Genomic DNA, 19,436 nt, shown 5'->3' on the forward strand with positions numbered 1-19,436 from the left:
TTACTTTTTATTTTCCCTGCTGTCTTTACCTTTATCTTCTTTTTCTGATTTGTCTTTTTCATATTTATCCTTGTCTGGCTTTGTTACACTGTCATAAGAAGGTGGGGAGGTTGTGGATGGGGTCATATCTGTTTTTTCTGGAGTGGAGTTCTCATTTAGTTTATCCATAATCATATCTTCTTTCGTGGGCAGATCATCTTCCTCTTTACCTTTATCCTGACTAAATATACATGATACTTTTTTGACTTTTTGCCTTAAAAGGTGACGTCTGTAAGCACGCTGAATGATGACAGCAGACACTTCCTCCTGCTTTCGTTTCAGTGTGGTTGTAATTGGTTCATAGGAGACTTTAGAGGGATTGGCTGCCATAAACCGATCTTCCATCTGTATTCTGAGGGCGTCCATCTCCCCACTTTCCCCCAATACACGCTTTGTGAAAGCAAACAAGATGTCAAGGCAGTGAATTCTGTCACCGCTCACCATGGGCAGATCCATTGCAATAAGCTGGACTTTGTTTGGTTTTGCTATGAGAAGAGGTGGATCTAATGAAGCTGCAAAATCTGATAATTTACTGAACTCTATGAATTGTGTTGCATCGGGATCAAACTTCTCCCAGACTTCATAGAACATCTCAAAGTCATCCTCGCTCAAGGGTTCAGCGCTTTCCTCAGTAGCAACACTGAAGTTCTCCAAAATCACAGCAATGTACATGTTCACCACCACCAGAAAGGATATGATAATGTAGCTGACAAAGAAGAAAATCCCAACAGAGGGGTTGCCACAGTCACCTTTCACAGAGCTCCCTGGATGATCTTTATGGGGGTCACAGTCTGGCTCCCCACTGTTCAGAATTGGGGCGAGCAAACCGTCCCAGCCAGCGGACGTGGTGATCTGAAACAGGCAGATCATGCTGTTGCCAAACGTTTCAAAGTTGAACATGTCATCGATCCCAACTTCCCTCTTGACATAGGCAAAGTTGGACATGCCAAATATGGCGTAGATGAACATGACCAGGAAGAGCAGCAGCCCAATGTTGAACAAAGCAGGAAGAGACATCATCAAAGCAAAAAGCAGAGTGCGGATTCCCTTGGCGCCTTTAATGAGGCGCAGGATTCGACCGATTCTGGCAAGCCGGATGACTCTGAATAGTGTGGGAGATACAAAGTACTTCTCAATCATCTCAGCTAAGAACATACCTAGAAAAGAAAAAGTTAAATCAGTAAAGAGTATTATTAGATTTAATAAACACTGCTAAAGATATATTCTATAAGGATTATAGAACTTCAAGAAGAGTAGGATACTTAAACAGATTTTTAGGAATTAGCCATTCAGTTTTTTTTACAAAACTTTTGTTTTTGGTATACTTTTTTAGGACAAACTGGTAACTAGTGTATGTATATTATCAAATGCTGAGATCAGAGGAATACCCTTTTGTTTAATTGTAACAAAAATAATATCAGTTAAGAAAGATCATATGCACAACAGCATTAAAATTCCATGTAATCAAGTTAGGTTATTCAAAAGAATATGTATATTTGAAGAGAACTGTGACTTCTTAACATATATAAAATAACATAAACACAGGTTTATTACTAATAACACAGAAATTCGTAACATAAAAAAACTGATAAAAAGGTTTGTTATAATTCACAGGAAAATAAAAGAACTGAGCATTGTATTATGTGCCTCAAAGCAGAAAAAAACTTTTTTGATACAAAATTAGCAAAACTGATTTGCATATTAAGGAGTACTTAAAAGTTAAAATAACACAATTTTTACTCAAGTTCTTTCAAGTTTGCTGCTCTAGATAAAGCAAAGATCAGTGGAGTCATTATTTGCTACCACATCCACTTCAGCTCTGCTTATCCAGTGCTCACTCTAGCTCAGGCACAAAGCCTCTCAGGATCAAACAAAACTGAAGTAAGCAAAGTGTTTTACCCTGCTTTCTGGGTATGCATCCTACCCTCATAGTAGTCCCATACAGAGTTTGCTCTTGGATTTTGGATGGCTGGACTCTTTCACCTGCAACTGTCACTGTAAGTTTATATCAAAATTGCTTTTCATGTATGTGTAGGAATCCCTGCTGATTTTAGATTAAAGATCTAATTTCAATCAGTAAAAAAGTAGGAGTATGTGAAATCTCTTGCTGAAAAAATTTTTACCATATTTTTCAGTTATCCTAGGGATAAGATTTATAGTGACAAAGTTGAACCAAAATATAAATAAATTTTACATGCCAAAAATATTTACATTTTCACAGAATGAGACATTTCATAAAAATGAGTTGCTCTTACCTACTATGGAGAGAATGACAACCACAAAATCAAAAATATTCCAACCTATAGTAAAGTAGTAATGACGAAGTGAAATCAATTTCAGGACAAATTCTCCAGTGAAAAGTACGATAAACACTAGGTTAATCCAATATAAAATGTTTTCCATGTCTTCACTCTGATCATCTGTTTCTACCATCATTGTGACCATATTAAGGCAGATAAGTATCATGATACTGATATCAAATGCTTGTTTTGTTACAAAATCGAAGACCATGCCTTGGAATTTATTCTGTTGTAGCAGAAAAAAAAGGAAAAAAGGTATTTCAGATTAATAAAGCTTTTCTTATATCACATATTTTTTAGCTTACAACTTATTTCAGCCTAAGGCATGATAGAAAAAATCTGATTTTTAAATAGATGTAAAAATAACAGAAAATATTTTTATTCTTACTGCTGGTCGAGGTATAGGCTTTTGTGGTTTCTTTGAACCCAATTTTTTCATTGCATTGTAGTATTTCTTCTGTTCTTCTGTCATAAAAATATCTTGACCTCCAAAGTAAACCCAAGAGAAAAAAACTGGTTACAATCAGGTAACTTACTGATTACTGATAAATAATACTAATGATCACTCTTGTTCACATTCTCATCTGTGGGAAAATTTAGGACAGACATAAAAATCCTCTTTTATGTTTTATGATTTTTATATTAAGTATTAAACTACAGAAAGTGTTGAGTTTGGCAGCTGGAACACTGATACCTTTCCAGGCAGTGTTGACACTGCCTGGAAAGAGGATATGAAAAAAGATAATACAATGTTTATTATCAAAGTTCAGAAATCTATACTGCTGACTATACTACCTTCTGTGACATGAAGGTAGTATAGCAGAGTTTTTATAGCTATATTTAGCTATTTCAATTTAGCCTTTTTATGAGTCAATTAAGGCTTCAGTCTCAAATCCATATCTTTACAAAGATGACATTGAGCATTTAACTAACCATGGAGAGTCATAGATTGTCATTTATCATCAAACCTCATCAAGCCAAACCATAAGCTTTAATAATTTAATGTATTTACTATGCAGCACTCAACTAATTTATCATTTAAAAAAATATGAATAAAGTCGTCCTCAGTGGACCAAAAATAAGATTTTTTTTAATGTTCTTTTTAGAATAACAGTGAAATACTTATCTTCTTTTTCTGCTGGTTGAAATTGTCTATGATGACACCAATAAAAAGGTTCAAGGTAAAAAATGATCCAAAGATGATAAAGATGACAAAGTAAAGATACATGTACAGGTTATCTTCATACTTCGGCTGATCCAAAACCTGCAAAAAAGGCACAGAAACTACACATTAGTTTAAAAGTGAACACAAAATATCTGTTAGATAGAATTTAGTGCTCTATCATTGTGACCTTTGGTTCTTATGGTCAAAGCCTGACATATATTCCAGTGGTCTTCAATCTACAAGAAGTTACATTCTTGAAAAAGGACTTTGCTATCAAACCTGATATTTCATTTAAAAAAATATAACTGGCCTGTATGAATGTAGAATAAGTACTGAAAACACAGTTGGTTAAACTAGTCTGAGTCTACAGACAACCAGAAACACCAAGTTTTACATCTGCAGAATTTTTTGTAAATCTTGTGGAAGGCTGGAGTTGTGGGCTTGTGGAGATTTCACTGCTACAGGCACATAGGAGACTATGTGCACAGGATTGTGGAAGAGAGGCATCCAAGCCATATTTAGGCTAAACATATTTTCTTGGTATAGCTAGGCTATAACTTTCACTATACTCAACATGCCTCCTTCTGTGAGTGCTGCTTACCAAAAAAAGATGGAGCTTAACTAGTATATTTCATTCAATTGTCTACTTAGAACTAGAGAAAACTTGCACCAAGGGAACAAGGGACAGGCCAAAGGGTAAGAAAATGTACAGGTCTAATTAAAACTAAGCACTGTGTCCTAAAGAAAGGAGTCAGTAGACTTGCAGAACACAATGAAAGTCTTAACTATAAAAAAGATCAGTGTTACAAAAAAACCCCTCTCTGTATTGGTGTCTGTTTCCAAATATAAATAATGTCTCCATGCATAATGAGAGGAAGAAAAGGTATTTCATGGCAACAGGTAAGTGTGTTGTAGGATTGAGGAATTGTGATTCAAGTGTACCAATAGAAAACATGTAATCCTTTAGGACTGCTCCTCTACTTTCCTCAATTCTTGTACTTTTCCCATGGTTTTCATTTTCCTTAACTACAGAGTAATATTAACTCTTTGTACTTTCATGTTTACTGTAATTTCTGAAAGATGTTAAAATTACATTCCCAAATTTTGGAGCTCATACAATCAAAACAAATGGAGTCAAGGGACTACTTACATTACGAGAATCCACAGCTGCGTACATGATATCCATCCATCCTTTAAATGTAGCCTATAAAAAGAAAAAAAGGTGTTTCAGTCACACTTTTCTGGAAGGTGGCTTTTCAGAAGCATTTTCTAGGAGCTGAAGACTTAGCAGTCATCATCGAAACCAGCAGAGTGCAATCCTAATATCTGACTCTTGCCTTCTATTGTATGCTTTATTCATGTACAAGAATTGCAAGCCAGTTCTGATATCTGACTATAGAGAACACAGCATCTATTAAGAACTTTTGTCTATTATGAATAATATCTGATACAAAAGTTATTTTTTTCTGTGGATGAGCATTAAAGGCTGATACAGATTCACCTGATACAGCTAAGGTGCATTAGGTTTGATTAAGTATTATTTTCTCATATTCAATATGTTCTCTAGGCTTTGTGTTATTTCTGTAGAGTCAAGGATTTTTACTGTAAACAACCGAGATACAGAAATAGAAAGTAAGGACTGGTGACTTACCACTTGGAGCAGAGAAAGGTAACCAAGGCCTACGTTGTCAAAGTTAACCTTCACATTCTTCCACCGGGCAGTCTCATTGTTTTGTATGAGCTCCTCACATTGACTAAAGTTATTAATTTGGCTGATATCAAATCTCTCATCAGTTGTAGTGTTAACACAGTAGTAAAACTTTCCAGCAAATAAATTTACGCCCATGATACTAAATATCAGCCAGAATATAAGGCAAACAAGAAGCACATTCATAATAGATGGAATTGCTCCTAACAGGGCATTCACCACAACCTGGAGTACAAATGAAACCAAAGAGAAACACTGTAAGAACACAGGCACCACAATCTTACAAATGCTTCATCAGCCTCTCTCAAATGTAAAATGCTATTATAATTCTAATATCTGTGTTATACTTCAATCATTGGGAATAACAAGCCAGAAAACCAGTATAGAGAAAAGATAAAATGCCAAACTTAATTAGAAGGAAAAAATACAAATAGTAGCAAATAGTTGTTTTAAATAATGGGTAAAATAAGAACCAGTTTAAAAAAATAGGGAAAAAGAAGTATTTATCATTGCTTTTTAGAATATTTACTTAATATATGTCTGCAAAATCGTAATAATCACTGATTGAATCTAACAAACCACAATTTTAATATTACATGTTTACTGGATAAACAAATCCAAGTAAGTTCAAAGCTATTACTGGGCAAATTTCTAATCGAAATGAACATGGAGTCTTTTTAAAAATAATACCCAGTGATGTAAGCATGTTCCTTTGGATGTTTACATACAGAATCAGAAAAGTAGAAATGGTCAAACCAGGAAAACTACTGAGTATCTGAACACACCAGAGCTGTTAGCGTTTAGACAACCGGCAGATAAAACTTGAAAAAGAGACTTGATTTAATTCCCAACTGAATTTTGGGAAATATCAGGCTTCAGGAAAGAAAAATGTGAAAATGAGTTAATGTGTGACAATGAGAAATGATTAAAAACATGCCAGAATAAAAATAAAACACTAAAGAAAATAAAATTTGGGAGAAAGCAGGTCCATTATGAATGAGAATTATTAATTTAATGATGGAATCAATGATGATAAATTAATTAATTCCCATTTTAAATCTCTCTGTAAATAACTCTAAGAATATAAAATTTGTTAAGTATAGAGCACTGCCAACTTTGCCAAAACAACTGAATCACATCCTTAAAACTTAGTGAAGTTTGCTTTTTTTTCTTTAATAATGCAAACACGAGCTATTACTTTGATGGACTTTTTTATAATCAATTTAGTTTATATGATGTTAGTACTAGGGTAGATCCTCTACTATAAAAAACTTATTGTTTCTGTTTGAAATACAAATATGTAGTGAAGGTCTGTGAAGTATTTTGGCAGTACAGATATATCTGCAACTAATACCATCCGCAGAATCAATGAATTATAAAATCAGTCATCCAGGTAGGTGGGCTTTCATTCCTTGCCCTTTTACAGAACAGGAAATAAATCCTTTGAATATCAGATAGGTGATGAACCAGCATCATGTGTACTATAAAGTAGAATTGGGCTGAAGGAGAGGAGAAATTCCTGTTTTACTCTCAGGGCCCTATTCCTGCCAAAACACTACCTCTTTTGGGTGATACATGCTTTGGACAACATTTGAGAGTCTTCAGTGAAATTGTTCAGTGAATTGAAGTTTCTTTCAACGTAAACTACTCTGTGATTCTATAAAAGCACAGAATGGTGCATGAAGTCCAAATCTTTCATGGTTTTTTGTTTGTTTGTACCTTTTTTCCCACATATTGTAAATCAAGTGTTTTAACAAGTGGTTATTTCTAGTCAGGAAATTTAAAACAAATCAGAATATTTTCTTAATCATACTAAAAATCTCCTTAGCATTACCTATTATAAATTAATAAGCCAAAAAACAAAACAAAACAAAACAAACCCAAAAAAACCCAAAACAAAACAAAAAAAAAAAGCCAGCAGCAGCTGGGTAGAGGGGATTCCCTAACTGATGGATAAATATTTTCTGACTATTTCAACAGTGCTGTCTTATATTGTCAAGCTTGTACTCAGCACTGTGAACCACATGATTGTGGAAGGCCATAAGATGTTGTTTGACCTAAGCAAATGAACAGTCTAATTAAAATACTGAATTAGTTTAAATTGGGAAATCATGAACTCATTTATTTTTACAGCAATTTGACTGGAATAATAAATGGCAAGATCATTTTTTCTCAATTTGGGAATATTTATCAATTTTTTTTCCAATATATAGGTTTTTTTAAATTGAAAGTTATCTTAATTTTTCTACTCAAAAATATAAGTAGATTTCTTAAATGTAATAATATCATCCATCAGGAACGATTCTTGAGATATAAAGAGATAGTTAATGAAGTGAAAATATTTGTCCTCGAGCTTTCAGTCTCAGTACACCCAAGATTTTTGTTCCTCTTTTTGCTGCAGCTGCAGGTCCAGTCATGTCCTTTCTTTAATTGCTGGATTTCTACAGCTGACCTACTTTCTCTGGTATCAGTCTGAGTCCTGAAGCTATAGAGAACCAGCCTGTGATACAAATCATTTGAAGACACTCAAAACATATGGTTGAGCATCACTGAAAGCACTGATCCTGACACCTTCCAGCTTCCACTGGTAGTAGGGTGTGAGCAAAGGGGAGTAGGCCTGACAGCATATGAAAGCAGGGGAAGCATAAGAAAGACATCAAACCCCTTGTTTTCTAGTTGAAAGAAAAAGGTATGAGTGCCTAGCACCAGACAGCAGTGAGTGATACTGCTTGGGACAGAGCATGGACTGATCAATTATATTCCCACAGGCTATTTTAATGAATTACCAAGTGCAAATTAAAGTATAACTTTCCTAGCAGTAACAGTGGTGGGAAAATGCTGGGGGAAAAAAAAATCATGGTTTTCATAGGGGCAATTTTTTTTCTATTAATTACTATTTGAGCAGGCACAAGTCCAAATCCTAGAGAATAGTACAGTGAATTAAAAATTTTATATGTATTGAACAGAATTTCCTGCTTGTATAAGGGAAGTATAATGCTCAATGGAAGTAAGTTTAAGCATCTATGCAAATATATGCATTGTACTGTATTGTCATATTTTCAGGTTCATAAATGATAAGCACCAATGGAATGATTATGTTATGAACACACATCTTGAATTTTCATGTATCAGACCTTAAAATGTTCTCATATTAATCTCTTCATCAACTTGAGCAACCGTGTCTTTAAAGGTACTAAACTTGGAATTAATTGCTTCAAATAAGGGCAAAATTCATTACATCCACTGGAATATTTAAATGGTTAATTGCCTAATTAATGAAATTATACATCACATTTCTAGCTTTAATAAATCTAACTTAATCTACTACTTTTTATTGTATTTTTTGCTAAACTTATAAATCTTCTCCTCAACTGGGTATTGTACAAAGAGATACAGCTGGCAGATCAGGATCCAATCTGCAGGTGAAGTTTACACCAACATGGACGTCATGGGATTGACAATCATCCATAAAGCTTCATGACAAGGTTATTGGTTTTTTCCTTGCAACAATAAATTGCCACTTAAGCAATTTTATATAAAAATTGAAATATTTTCATTTTGGGTTTTTATTTTGCTAATCATTGTCATAAAAAATCCCCCAACAGTTAATGTGGATTTAGTGAGATAATACTGATGCTTTTGACAGGCCTTACCTCTGATATAATCATCCCAAATTTTCAAATTTGCTTTAGTAAAGGTCCAGAAAATTTTTGGAGGCAGAGAAATACTATTTCCTGTTTGAATTTATAATATTTCATCAAAGCCCATTTCCTTTTTGGTTGAAGTCTTCTCTTACTTTCAACACACAGAGGCATGACATTTTCTTCAGAAGCTTACCAAATTCTAGTTGACTTACAAATTAGCTAATCAGCTTATCACCTGGGGTGCCAAAGAATAGTTTGCAGGAGGGAGCTCATACAAGGATCCCTCTTAATTATGGCAGTAGGGTCCCAGTTCAGGTGCATCTGCTGATGCCCACTATGGCAGTATGTCCAAGAGAGACAGATGGACTCTGAAGGTGTAAGCCAGACATCTTCCTGTGGCTAGAGCAAGAAATATCTACCATATCTGGTTGTCCACTACTGCCTCTGAGAGAAACATTTCTAGAGCTTTCAAGTCATAGCAGAGTACATCTGCTATGTATGGGTCTTTATCCATTTCAGTGCACTGAAGAAGTGATTTAAACTAACCACTTTGACTTTGCACTGAGGCAGATTGAAGGTGCCCTGTTGGGCAGCTGAGGGTCTTAGCTGTGGTAACTGATAAAATGATAATGAACAGCTAAGGACAGTAACTTCTCAAATATCCAGCAAAAGTCTAATATGTTTTCAGGCTGCTTAGTGCTCTATAGATTATAATCAACATTTTACAATCAATATGGAAAGCAGTAAGCAACCAGAAATCATAAAATCAGCTTGATCTCTGATATGCTAGAAAACTTTTCTTAAATAGAATGCAATGATTCTAATATGAAAGAGAGAAGGTATTTCAATAGTGCCAATTTACTTATCAACATACAAATTAATTACAAAATCTTTTAGTTCTAGAAGAGCTTCCCAATTTATATATACAGAATACTATGTTAAAAGATAGAGACTATGTATGATAGTCTAAAGTGGTACAAAATAAACGTGCATGCATACATGGGTGTATGTGCACACTCTTTTAAAAGGAAGTATTGGAGGGTTTTTTTTAAACTTTTCTGACTATATGTGTTTGTATAAGATAAATTCAGTAATATTGCATAGATCCATGCAGTTGATAAATCCTTGGGCCTTCCATGAAAATATGAAAAATGGTGAAAGGCCAAGGACCCTCATTAAGTGTAACAATATGTGCAGTAACACATGAATTCATATAAGCAGTGAAGCCTTTTGCTTATATGTTAGTGATAAACGTGAAATATATAGGATGGTAGTGTGGCATTTCTGCATGGATTGGTCATTGATTATTCTGCATGCATTGTTTCCGTGGATGCATGCATTATTTCAGATTCTTTCACGTTGTCTTACCCTCATCCCTTCAAATCGCGACAAGGCTCTCAGAGGTCTCAAAGCTCTTAGTGTCCTAAGGGATTTAATCGCACCAAGTTCTGAGTAGCCCAAGGCATTAGCTGTTAAGCTAACCAAAGAGACCTACACAAAAACAGAAAGGCAATATTGCTCATTCATCTTTATATCCTTCCGATACATATGGTGGGAATGATGTGTGCCCTGAACTTCTCAAGAAGATTCAAGGCTGGACCTCTTTCTCCAGGAAACCCTCTATAATGCAGAAAAATTTTTATGTCAGACAAAGTAGAGTAAAAGTATATTCTAGATACCTGTTGATGAAATCATGTTGGTAGAATGGTATAAAAAAGTGCCTTCTATATTCACATAAACCAGTCAACATTTGGTGGGATTTAAAGAAAACTGAAGTCACATGCAAAAACAAAACACCCAAAAGCTGGGTGAATTGGAATGGACAATTTAGGTCAGGACTTCCCATGGTATCTTCAGAACTTGATGAGAATGTACAAGCTCTCAAAAACCACATCCAGACCTTGCTTTTGGTCAAATGTAACTTTCTAGTGTCCAAAAAAAAAAATCTTATTCAACAGCCATAGCTACCAGTGCTGTTCATATTTAACCAGACTAATCAAGATTGAGAACCAACTGTTTGTTAGACAATGGTAGAAGCTTCACTGTAAGGCATATCCACACTTCATTACATTCCCTGTGACTCCTTTAACCACTTCATCAATTCTGGCTTGCATAACGCTGGTCTGGTCTGCAGGCAGATGAGTAAATAAACTAGAATAGCTGCAAAATAAATAATACAATTATCTTTCATCAATAATCCTTGGAAATGTATTTCTAATAGCCATTGGGAAGAAGTGGCCCTAATACATCAAAAATAAAACAAATCACCTTCTATTTCCAACCATTTCCAATGCCCTTCCCTTCCATCCTTCCTGTTCTCTCAATTCCTTCATCTCCAAATTGTTGTTTTCTTTTTTTTTATTTCAATCCCCTCACTAAAGATTTTTAAAAATGCTTCAGATATTAATTTTTTTATTTAAAAAAAAATTGCACCAAGGTAAGAGTGACATGGAAAACTAATAAAGGTATTTATAAGGGTCACAGAAGTAACTAAACCACAGATTAACAACTAAGAATTAAATATTTATTGATAAATACAAGCTCTACTGGTCATGGCAATTTACACATTGGATGATTGAGCCAATACATGTTTTACAAAGATACAGACTCAATCATAAAATATTATATGAGTATATAGTCATGTCTTATCAGAGGATTTGCAATGGTGGTCTGGATTTACAAGGTACAGTATTTTCCAGCCTCTGTGTAGTAAAGACCTCATGATCTATCACTGTAGTTTAGGGAGATATATAGCAATTTCTGTAGAATTCTGGTGCTTTTTGTTTTGTGAAAATAGGTGGTTTAAGGCTTATTCTTAACTTGCACTCAATCAGAATTACATCTGTGGAACTGAGAGATGTCTATTAACACAAACAGAGGTAAGTCAGGGTATTGGAGAATGGAAGGGAAATGAATATCTGCTATATGGTCAAAGATCTGTGGTCTTCCATTTATGTTACCCAGTACTTTACACACACTGTTGAGCATGTAGACTTGAAATTACAATGCACTTCTCACTAGGTCTCTTTCAGACAAGGTGTGTCTGCTCCTTGGTAGTGCAGCCTTTGGAGAATATGTGGGAACCCATTCTAATGGGGCTCATCTACGGTTCTCTGAAGGTCACCCCCATGGTATAGTGAAAAGAGCAAGGGTACTCAATAGCACAATGGAACTGAAAATTCCTAGCAGTATTTGCCTTTCATATTACACAGAGTAAGTGACAGGACACTTACAGTAATTGATTAGAATATTAGAAACAGTTTGAGAAATTGCTTCCATATTAAAAAAAAAAAAAACTAAAGAGGATGAGCAGCATCTTTTCTATACCACCAAAAAAAGATAGTAAAAAGCATAATTTCAAGCAGGAATTACAACTTCATAAAAGTAGAGAATTTCAACAAAACATCTCTAGAGAAATATTTTTTCCATTCTGAACAGAATGGAAAATAAGGTGAAAAAATGGAAAATAAACCATACTGTCACAGTTAAAATACAGTTTTTGTTGAATAGAACAGAAATCTTATCCTGAAAACATAATATTCTGATTTTTAAAGCCTGTCATACAGAACATGAAAAAGAATACATACATCAACAATCAGGAAGTCCAGCCAGCACCATGCATTAGTGAAATAGGTTTGAAAGCCATAAGCAACCCATTTTAAAAGCATTTCCAGAATGAAGATATAGGTGAAAACTTTGTCAGCATATTCCAGCATGGTCTTGATAGTTTTACGTTGCTCTATGTAGATATCTTCAAATGCCTGTGAAAAAGATTTTTGAAGATATAATTAAATGTCTTCACAATTTGCAGTGTCATATAGGAACGGCCAGGAAAAAACAGAATTGAAAAAATATACATGATGATAAGGCATGTATCTTTCCCTCAAGTATAACTTTGGCTCTCACTTAAAACTTTTCATAAAGCTGAGTCCAAATATTCATTGTTCAGCTGAGCTGAACAGCAATACACAAAACTTACTGTAAGACCAATCCTGAAACTTTTTTTTTCTTCCAGGGATAATATTTATGTGGCCACATTTTGGTAGTGGGGGAGCTAGAGCTGTGGCTTCTGTGGGAAGCTCCTAGAAGCTTCCTCCATGTCCAGCAGAGCCAATGCCAGATGGCTCCAGGACAGAGCCACTGATGGCCAAGGCCAGGCCAATCAGGAATGATAATAACACCTCTGTGACAATATATTTAAGAAGGAAAAAAAAAAATATTGCACAGGGGGAACTGCAGGCAGAGAAGAGTGGAGTGAGAATATGTGAGAGGAACAGCTCTGCAGAGGGATTTAAAAATTACTCTGTGATACAGTATTTTGAGGAATAATTGAAACCAAATGAAGCACACTAATGCACAAAGCAATCCTAAATAGAGAGAAGTGTCTTGTCAAAAGAAAATGTATACATTGACAGTGAATCACTGTGCATTGAGCCAAGTGTAGCAAGAATATTATATTTTGCCCCTGCTATGAGAAACTAATTACTTCAATACCAACTCAGTGCACCTGATTTAACATCAATCTGTAAAATATCTGATGGAATTGTGTTGGCACCTTCCCCTCAGTTTGACAATTCAAGTTGCTGCTGCTAAGTTCATAGCTCAACTGTGTTTTTATTGAAAAGTGTATTTAAAAAAAAGCTATTATCAATATAAACACCATATGAACACCAATCCGATAAAACTAATTTCTTATTTCCATTAACACTACATTTTGAACTTGCCAAACAATTTGTTTCACAGCCCACAAGCAAACTCTTATATGTCCTACAATATATGCCAAATACATGCAGATATATGTTAATATTAGAACATTCATTATTTAATATCAAATTCTAATTTGTTACCTGTAGCTATGTGATTAACTGTAATTTTAAATGCTTGCTGTTTAAAATCACAATAGTCACAATAGTTCCACACTTAATTTACCAGAGCACCACTGCTGAGAAGAATCATGAAGACTATGAAGGTCTCAAACCAGTTGTGTTCAACAATCTTATAGCAGGTTTTCCTAAGATTCCACCAGATTTTCCCCTTTCCTTCTTCTACGCTGACTTGGCAGCATTTGAATCTCCGCACACACCCTAAATGTGGTAATAAATTTCGAGATGTCAGTATAAAGTAAATATTTATTAGGAATCACAATGGATGGCAATCATTTGACTTATTTCACTGCTACTGCATTAGATCCTTGTAATTCCTCTTCGAGCATTTTTGTTTAGTATTTGAATTTAAAGGTCTGTATCTTTCACAATGCCCTCCAAAGAGAGAGAGAGAACACAGGAAAACAGTAAATCTATGGCAGCAACACTGAAAGAATTACTAATACAAACAGATATTACAACTATAATCACTAAACTTCTTTTTATTTTGAATAAAAAGAGAATCCCGCTGAAGTCAACACGATTAGGTCTTTATCTTGCCTTTAGTTTGCTTTGCCTACCTTCTGTAAAACAAGCTTCTGGCTCTAGAACTTCTTCAGGTTCTGCTTCTGGCTGTTCACCTTCTGGAGGTAGTCCAATATCAACTGTGCTGCCTTCTGATGAACTGGATGCATTCAATTTCTGCGAACAAAACCCCACATAATTATTTTTTTCCAGTTTTATTATTTTGAAGAGAAATTAATGTTGGAAATGTATATCAAAATAGTTTGAATGTATTCAGTGCTGTGATACTAAAAAACCTTCTAATCTACAAAGCCAAATTGCTCTACTACAGGTGAGGTCACAAGATTAGAAACTACATAACGTGCATTTTCCCTATTGAAAATATTTTGATATTTTCATACAAGGAATTGCTGAAATTACTAGAGTATTATTCTGAGCCACACATGAGAATTTTGAAGTGAAATTTCAGTAAGCTAAGAATGGGTCCTTTCCACATTTTGTATTGTTTAATTATTCCAATCATGTGGCTGCATTTTAGGTTACACTTCAGATTGCATGTGTTAATACAAATAAATTTCCAACATCATGACCAAACCAACAGCAAGCTGCACAGATGTATTTTCATGTCTTAAGTAAATATTATTCTAGCAGGTCTGTAAAAAGCTAAATCTAAAAAGTTTGAATATAATTTTTCCATTATTGACATGAAAACACATGATGGGAGTTTTATAGGATAATTTAATTATCTTTATTTCTGAAAGAGCAGCACATTACTTTAGGAGCAGTAGCTGATATTTTGCATACTCACTTGCCAATGCATTTTCTGAATTTATTGTGCATTTTGAAACTACTTATTACTTTGGTACAGTACACATAGATGTCCAATTACTACAAAAGGCCAAAAAAAATTTGAATGAATTAAGTGAAAACAAATGCTTTTAAAAAACACTGTAATAAAATTATACTGCACCAATAAATCATAGCAATATTATAATCCAAAACTTACAAATTCTTCTTTCACACCATCATATGATGTTGGCAACAGACAAATATGAGTACTATAATAAGTAAAAGTAGTTTGATTACAGCATTCTATGACTCTTCTAATGTTATCACTAGATGGAGTATAACATCAGTAAAATGGCTGCATTGATAAGTAGCTAATCTTATAAAGGGAATGATGTAAGCAGATTTAAAATAGAGTCTATAGGGAATTAATATTAGACAGAGATGTTCTATGATAACATTAAAGATATATATATTTGCTGACATTTAAATCTGAAGTTAGAGGCATTATTCCTTTAAAATATTTCTGAGTTGCTTCAAATTCTACACAGTTTTTTGTAAAGGAAATGTAAACAGAATTAGTCTGTGAATACAGAAAGTAACTTGAGACATTAATGGAATTTTACATAGCAACAAATATTCAGTATGTTCTTCAAACAAACAAAAAAAAAAGATTCATTCCTTTCTCCCCCATTCTGATTCTATTGAATCACACTGAAAATATACTGTGTTGTGATTCTGACATAAGCTTAACTTTGATTTTTGTGTTCCACGTTTAACTATAGAGCACATTTCAGAGGAAGGCTGAACAAATGGAAATATCTATTGGAGGGTGTATTATGCACCTAGTTTCAGTGATATCTACACACCCATTTCATCTATGCTTTTTTTGAAAATCCCAGCTAAGACATTCATGTCTCATATTTCTGCATGAGTTTTAACATCTGTTGAGGTCAGGTCCACTGTACAAAGAGATGGATGCACACTTTTGCGCAGATTATTACTGACAAATTTCACATTGCAATATATTGGAATTATAGATAATGCATGGCAGTTTGGTCATTGTGGAATACTGCCTCTAAAATGGAGAAACTGGAAAGTATGGAATAAATACTGTAGTCCTCAAGTAAGGACCACAGCATTTAAACATCAGTGGAAGTCAATCATCAGTTTGAGGAAAGGCCAGAAATACCATAAATGGAAGGTACATTAAAAAAAATTGTGTTAAAAATGACCATTTATTAATACAATGCAGTGAATAATTTTTAAACTGAGAAGTGACTGTTTTTATTGCATAGTGTTTTCTTGAAATGTTGCTTGCATCATTCCAATCTGGAGAGCATTTTTAGCAGAATGCTGTAGTAGTAGCAGAGCAAACAAAAATTATGAACTGGCTGAACCGTAAGTTTTAAAGACCTACTGTCCATTCTTTTACAGGAAAATGAAGAGTTCAGTGACTCAGATATTATGCAGTTAGTTTAATAAGAACAAAAGGGTAATGAATTCCTATCATTGAAATTGCTTAAGACTAACAGTTAACTCAACGTGGAAGATTAGATATAGCCACTATAAGGAGAGATCACAAATATCAGATAGAAACGTAAAAAAATTGTCAATAGAACTGTCAATTATCAGGAACATCAAAAAGACAACTTTATTTATGTGGGGCACTATGTATGGTGAGATGTATCTTTCAAGTCTCTTCTCACTAAAAATCTGGTATGCTTCATTTACAGAGCTGTAACAATAATCACAGGGATTAACCTGAACAGAAAAATCCTAAACTGAATCAACAGCAACTGATGCCAGAAATGCAACAATTAAATGCCTTATCCCACTGAACTCAGTTACTCTTCTGTCGATGTAACCGAATATTTCCTTAGCACACTGCTCTGTTATACCTGAATTTGGCCACAATCAGATCAGTATTTAAAGAAGAATATCATAAAAATTATCCAATAAATTCAGTGTGTAAGAATTCAGCATCATTTGGGAAAGAACAAAAACTAGAAATTTTCAACAGTATAACTTACTTCTAAATTTTTCTTGGTTATTTTTATCATTGAAGTTATTGTATGGCATTATGTACAAAATTTATAAAATTTACTATGCATTAGAAAGAGCTAGGAGGATTTCATGAAACAGCATCACAAGATTTTATCAAATCAATTAAGTTCAGTACGCTAGGAAAACGTTTCAGTAACATTGACATATTTCCACAGCAAACTTATGCTTTGGTATAAAGCAACTGACCCATGGACTTTGTACTGATTTCTATGTATTCAACACAAGACCTGGAAATGGACCATGTTATTGCTATTATGTTTGTCCATGCCTTAATACATAGGAAGACTTTTTCTAGCACTTACTGTGGTGTGCCAGTGTTCAAACATATGGAATCCAGCTGGCTGCAGACCCTGATATGTTAGGTATGTAGCATATATCCCAGTTCTTTACCTAAACATATCTGAAAGTTACCTTTGCACCTTGTAAATTGCTCTCTGCTTACCAGCATTACAAAAACTGGATTTAGGCTATTTCCTTAACATGTATATAGCTTTTTTTAAAAAAATGAACCTATAGAAACAAGATAATCATCAAACCCAAGCATTAGTGTTGATCTAATAAGTCCATTTTAAGCTTTTTTATACCATGATTCTAAATTCCAAAAGGATTCAGTCATGCAGATTGTAAAAGATTTATCAGGATCAAGCATTAGACACTCTTTGAGAGTTACGAAGATAGACATTTTCTGAATGGTATGCTAAGAAAATTATTCTCAGAGAAATCTGTTTTTCGAAACTTCAAAATGTACATACTCCACGTCCTTTTTGAAGAAAACAGTAAGGGGACAAAAGTAGTTACATGTTTCTAAAGCAGCAATATACTGATTATCATAGAGATTTAAATATCTTTTACATCACATGTACCAACAGCCTTGCCAGTCATGCTTTAGTCAGCAATACAGAACGGTATGAGATACAGATTTTAGTTTAGCTTTCAAGATAGGAAAGCAGCTTGCCTATCAGAGGAGCATTGCAAAAAGCAGCAGCCAAGATTAGGTCAGGAAGTTTATGACATAATTACTTTCTGAACCTTGACAACATCGCATAGATTCATACAATTCTGCTTCACTTACAGCCAGGCCACTTTTAACTTCTAACATTTCTTTGTTTTTCCAAAGATGATTATCAAAGAGTAGCTGGACAGCTCTTAGCTTAACATTTTAAACAAAGCCTGAAATTTCATGATTGGCCAGGATGCCACTAATAGAAGTTGAAATCATAATGTAAGGTACTGAAGGAGCAAAGAGCAGGATAGACATAAGCAGAAAGATGGTGCCAAGAGAAAACACTATTTTGATTTTGCCTTCAATTTCCTTTCCTCCCAAATACCTGCAAAAATGCTAAATAATGGGAATTAATCTGGTTTTATTTTCTCAGTGCTATGCAGATGTCAGTACGAAATGAAATGTTCTGTGATATAAATGGCAATATTATATCCAAACTATCCAGTCTTTTTCGGTACAGCTAATCACCTATAAAATCTTCAAAGTGGTAGATACCATAATTCCACTGGTGTAATTAAGTGGAATCTGGATGTCACTCTTTCTAATGCTTATACAGTTAGGCAGAATAACTCTATGAATACAAAAACCCAGAACACTGTAAATCAAAGCAAAACCATTTTGTGGTGATTTTTAGTTGCAAATACTGCAAAAATCCAGTATTCCTAAATTATAGTCCACTCTGGACTTTATTGATATTCATAATTCTTTTGATCTACTTATTCATGAGAATTTATTAAATGAAAATATTTGCAAAAAAAGTTGTATGAAAGCAAAAGCATTTTAAGTAGCAGTGGAAATATGCTCCAGTGGGAAAAAGCTCTTCCACCAGAACCTACTTAAAAAGGCTCTTTAATTCATACAAGCCATAGTGACAGGATATTTCTGAAATACAGTAAGGGACTGCTGTTTGCAAATATTAATTAAGCAAACTTCAGTTAACTCTAACATTAACAACTTAATATCATCCACAGCGAATCACAGTATGCCAATACAGTATGACCAATTCACAATACAAAGCCTAAATTCTTCAGAATATCAAAGGATTTTAAATAATGAATATTTTAAAATCAATATACGTCTTATCAGAATAATTATTCTTTACAAAATATAAGAGGAAAAGCTCTGGAGCAAGTATACTTTAATTCCACTGATTTACAGAAATCAAAGCAGCAGCTGTGGTGTTGTAAATATTATGGCATTATTTAATAGGTGAGATGTGAATCACACTGAAGCTGGGGAACTTCTGGACATTTTAATCCAAACTCAGTAGCTTATTACTTGAATGCTGAACTTTATTTATGTTTTATTACTGATGAGATGAGAATAAGTTTCTTAAG

General features: G+C 34.1%; 1 protein-coding gene across 9 annotated transcripts in view; it reads right to left on the reverse strand.

Moving 5' to 3' along the window:
- LOC310911319 (sodium channel protein type 2 subunit alpha) overlaps positions 1 to 19,436 on the reverse strand; it is a gene marked incomplete at its 3' end in the record, with an annotated part of 51,812 nt that continues 32,376 nt past the window's right edge. For all 9 annotated transcript variants that reach the window (XM_083864732.1, XM_083864726.1, XM_083864730.1 and 6 more), the window contains 10 exons: positions 14,300 to 14,420; positions 13,786 to 13,940; positions 12,444 to 12,617; positions 10,225 to 10,347; positions 5,156 to 5,437; positions 4,655 to 4,708; positions 3,462 to 3,603; positions 2,728 to 2,852; positions 2,295 to 2,565; positions 1 to 1,196 (listed from right to left, as the gene is read on the reverse strand). In XM_083864732.1, the coding sequence (XP_083720858.1) occupies positions 1 to 1,196; positions 2,295 to 2,565; positions 2,728 to 2,852; positions 3,462 to 3,603; positions 4,655 to 4,708; positions 5,156 to 5,437; positions 10,225 to 10,347; positions 12,444 to 12,617; positions 13,786 to 13,940; positions 14,300 to 14,420 (2,643 nt within the window). The remainder of the gene's footprint in view (positions 1,197 to 2,294; positions 2,566 to 2,727; positions 2,853 to 3,461; positions 3,604 to 4,654; positions 4,709 to 5,155; positions 5,438 to 10,224; positions 10,348 to 12,443; positions 12,618 to 13,785; positions 13,941 to 14,299; positions 14,421 to 19,436) is intronic.

The sequence above is a fragment of the Zosterops lateralis genome, assembly GCF_965231275.1.
Source record: "Zosterops lateralis genome assembly, chromosome: 7".
In the NCBI taxonomy this organism is placed as follows: domain Eukaryota; kingdom Metazoa; phylum Chordata; class Aves; order Passeriformes; family Zosteropidae; genus Zosterops; species Zosterops lateralis.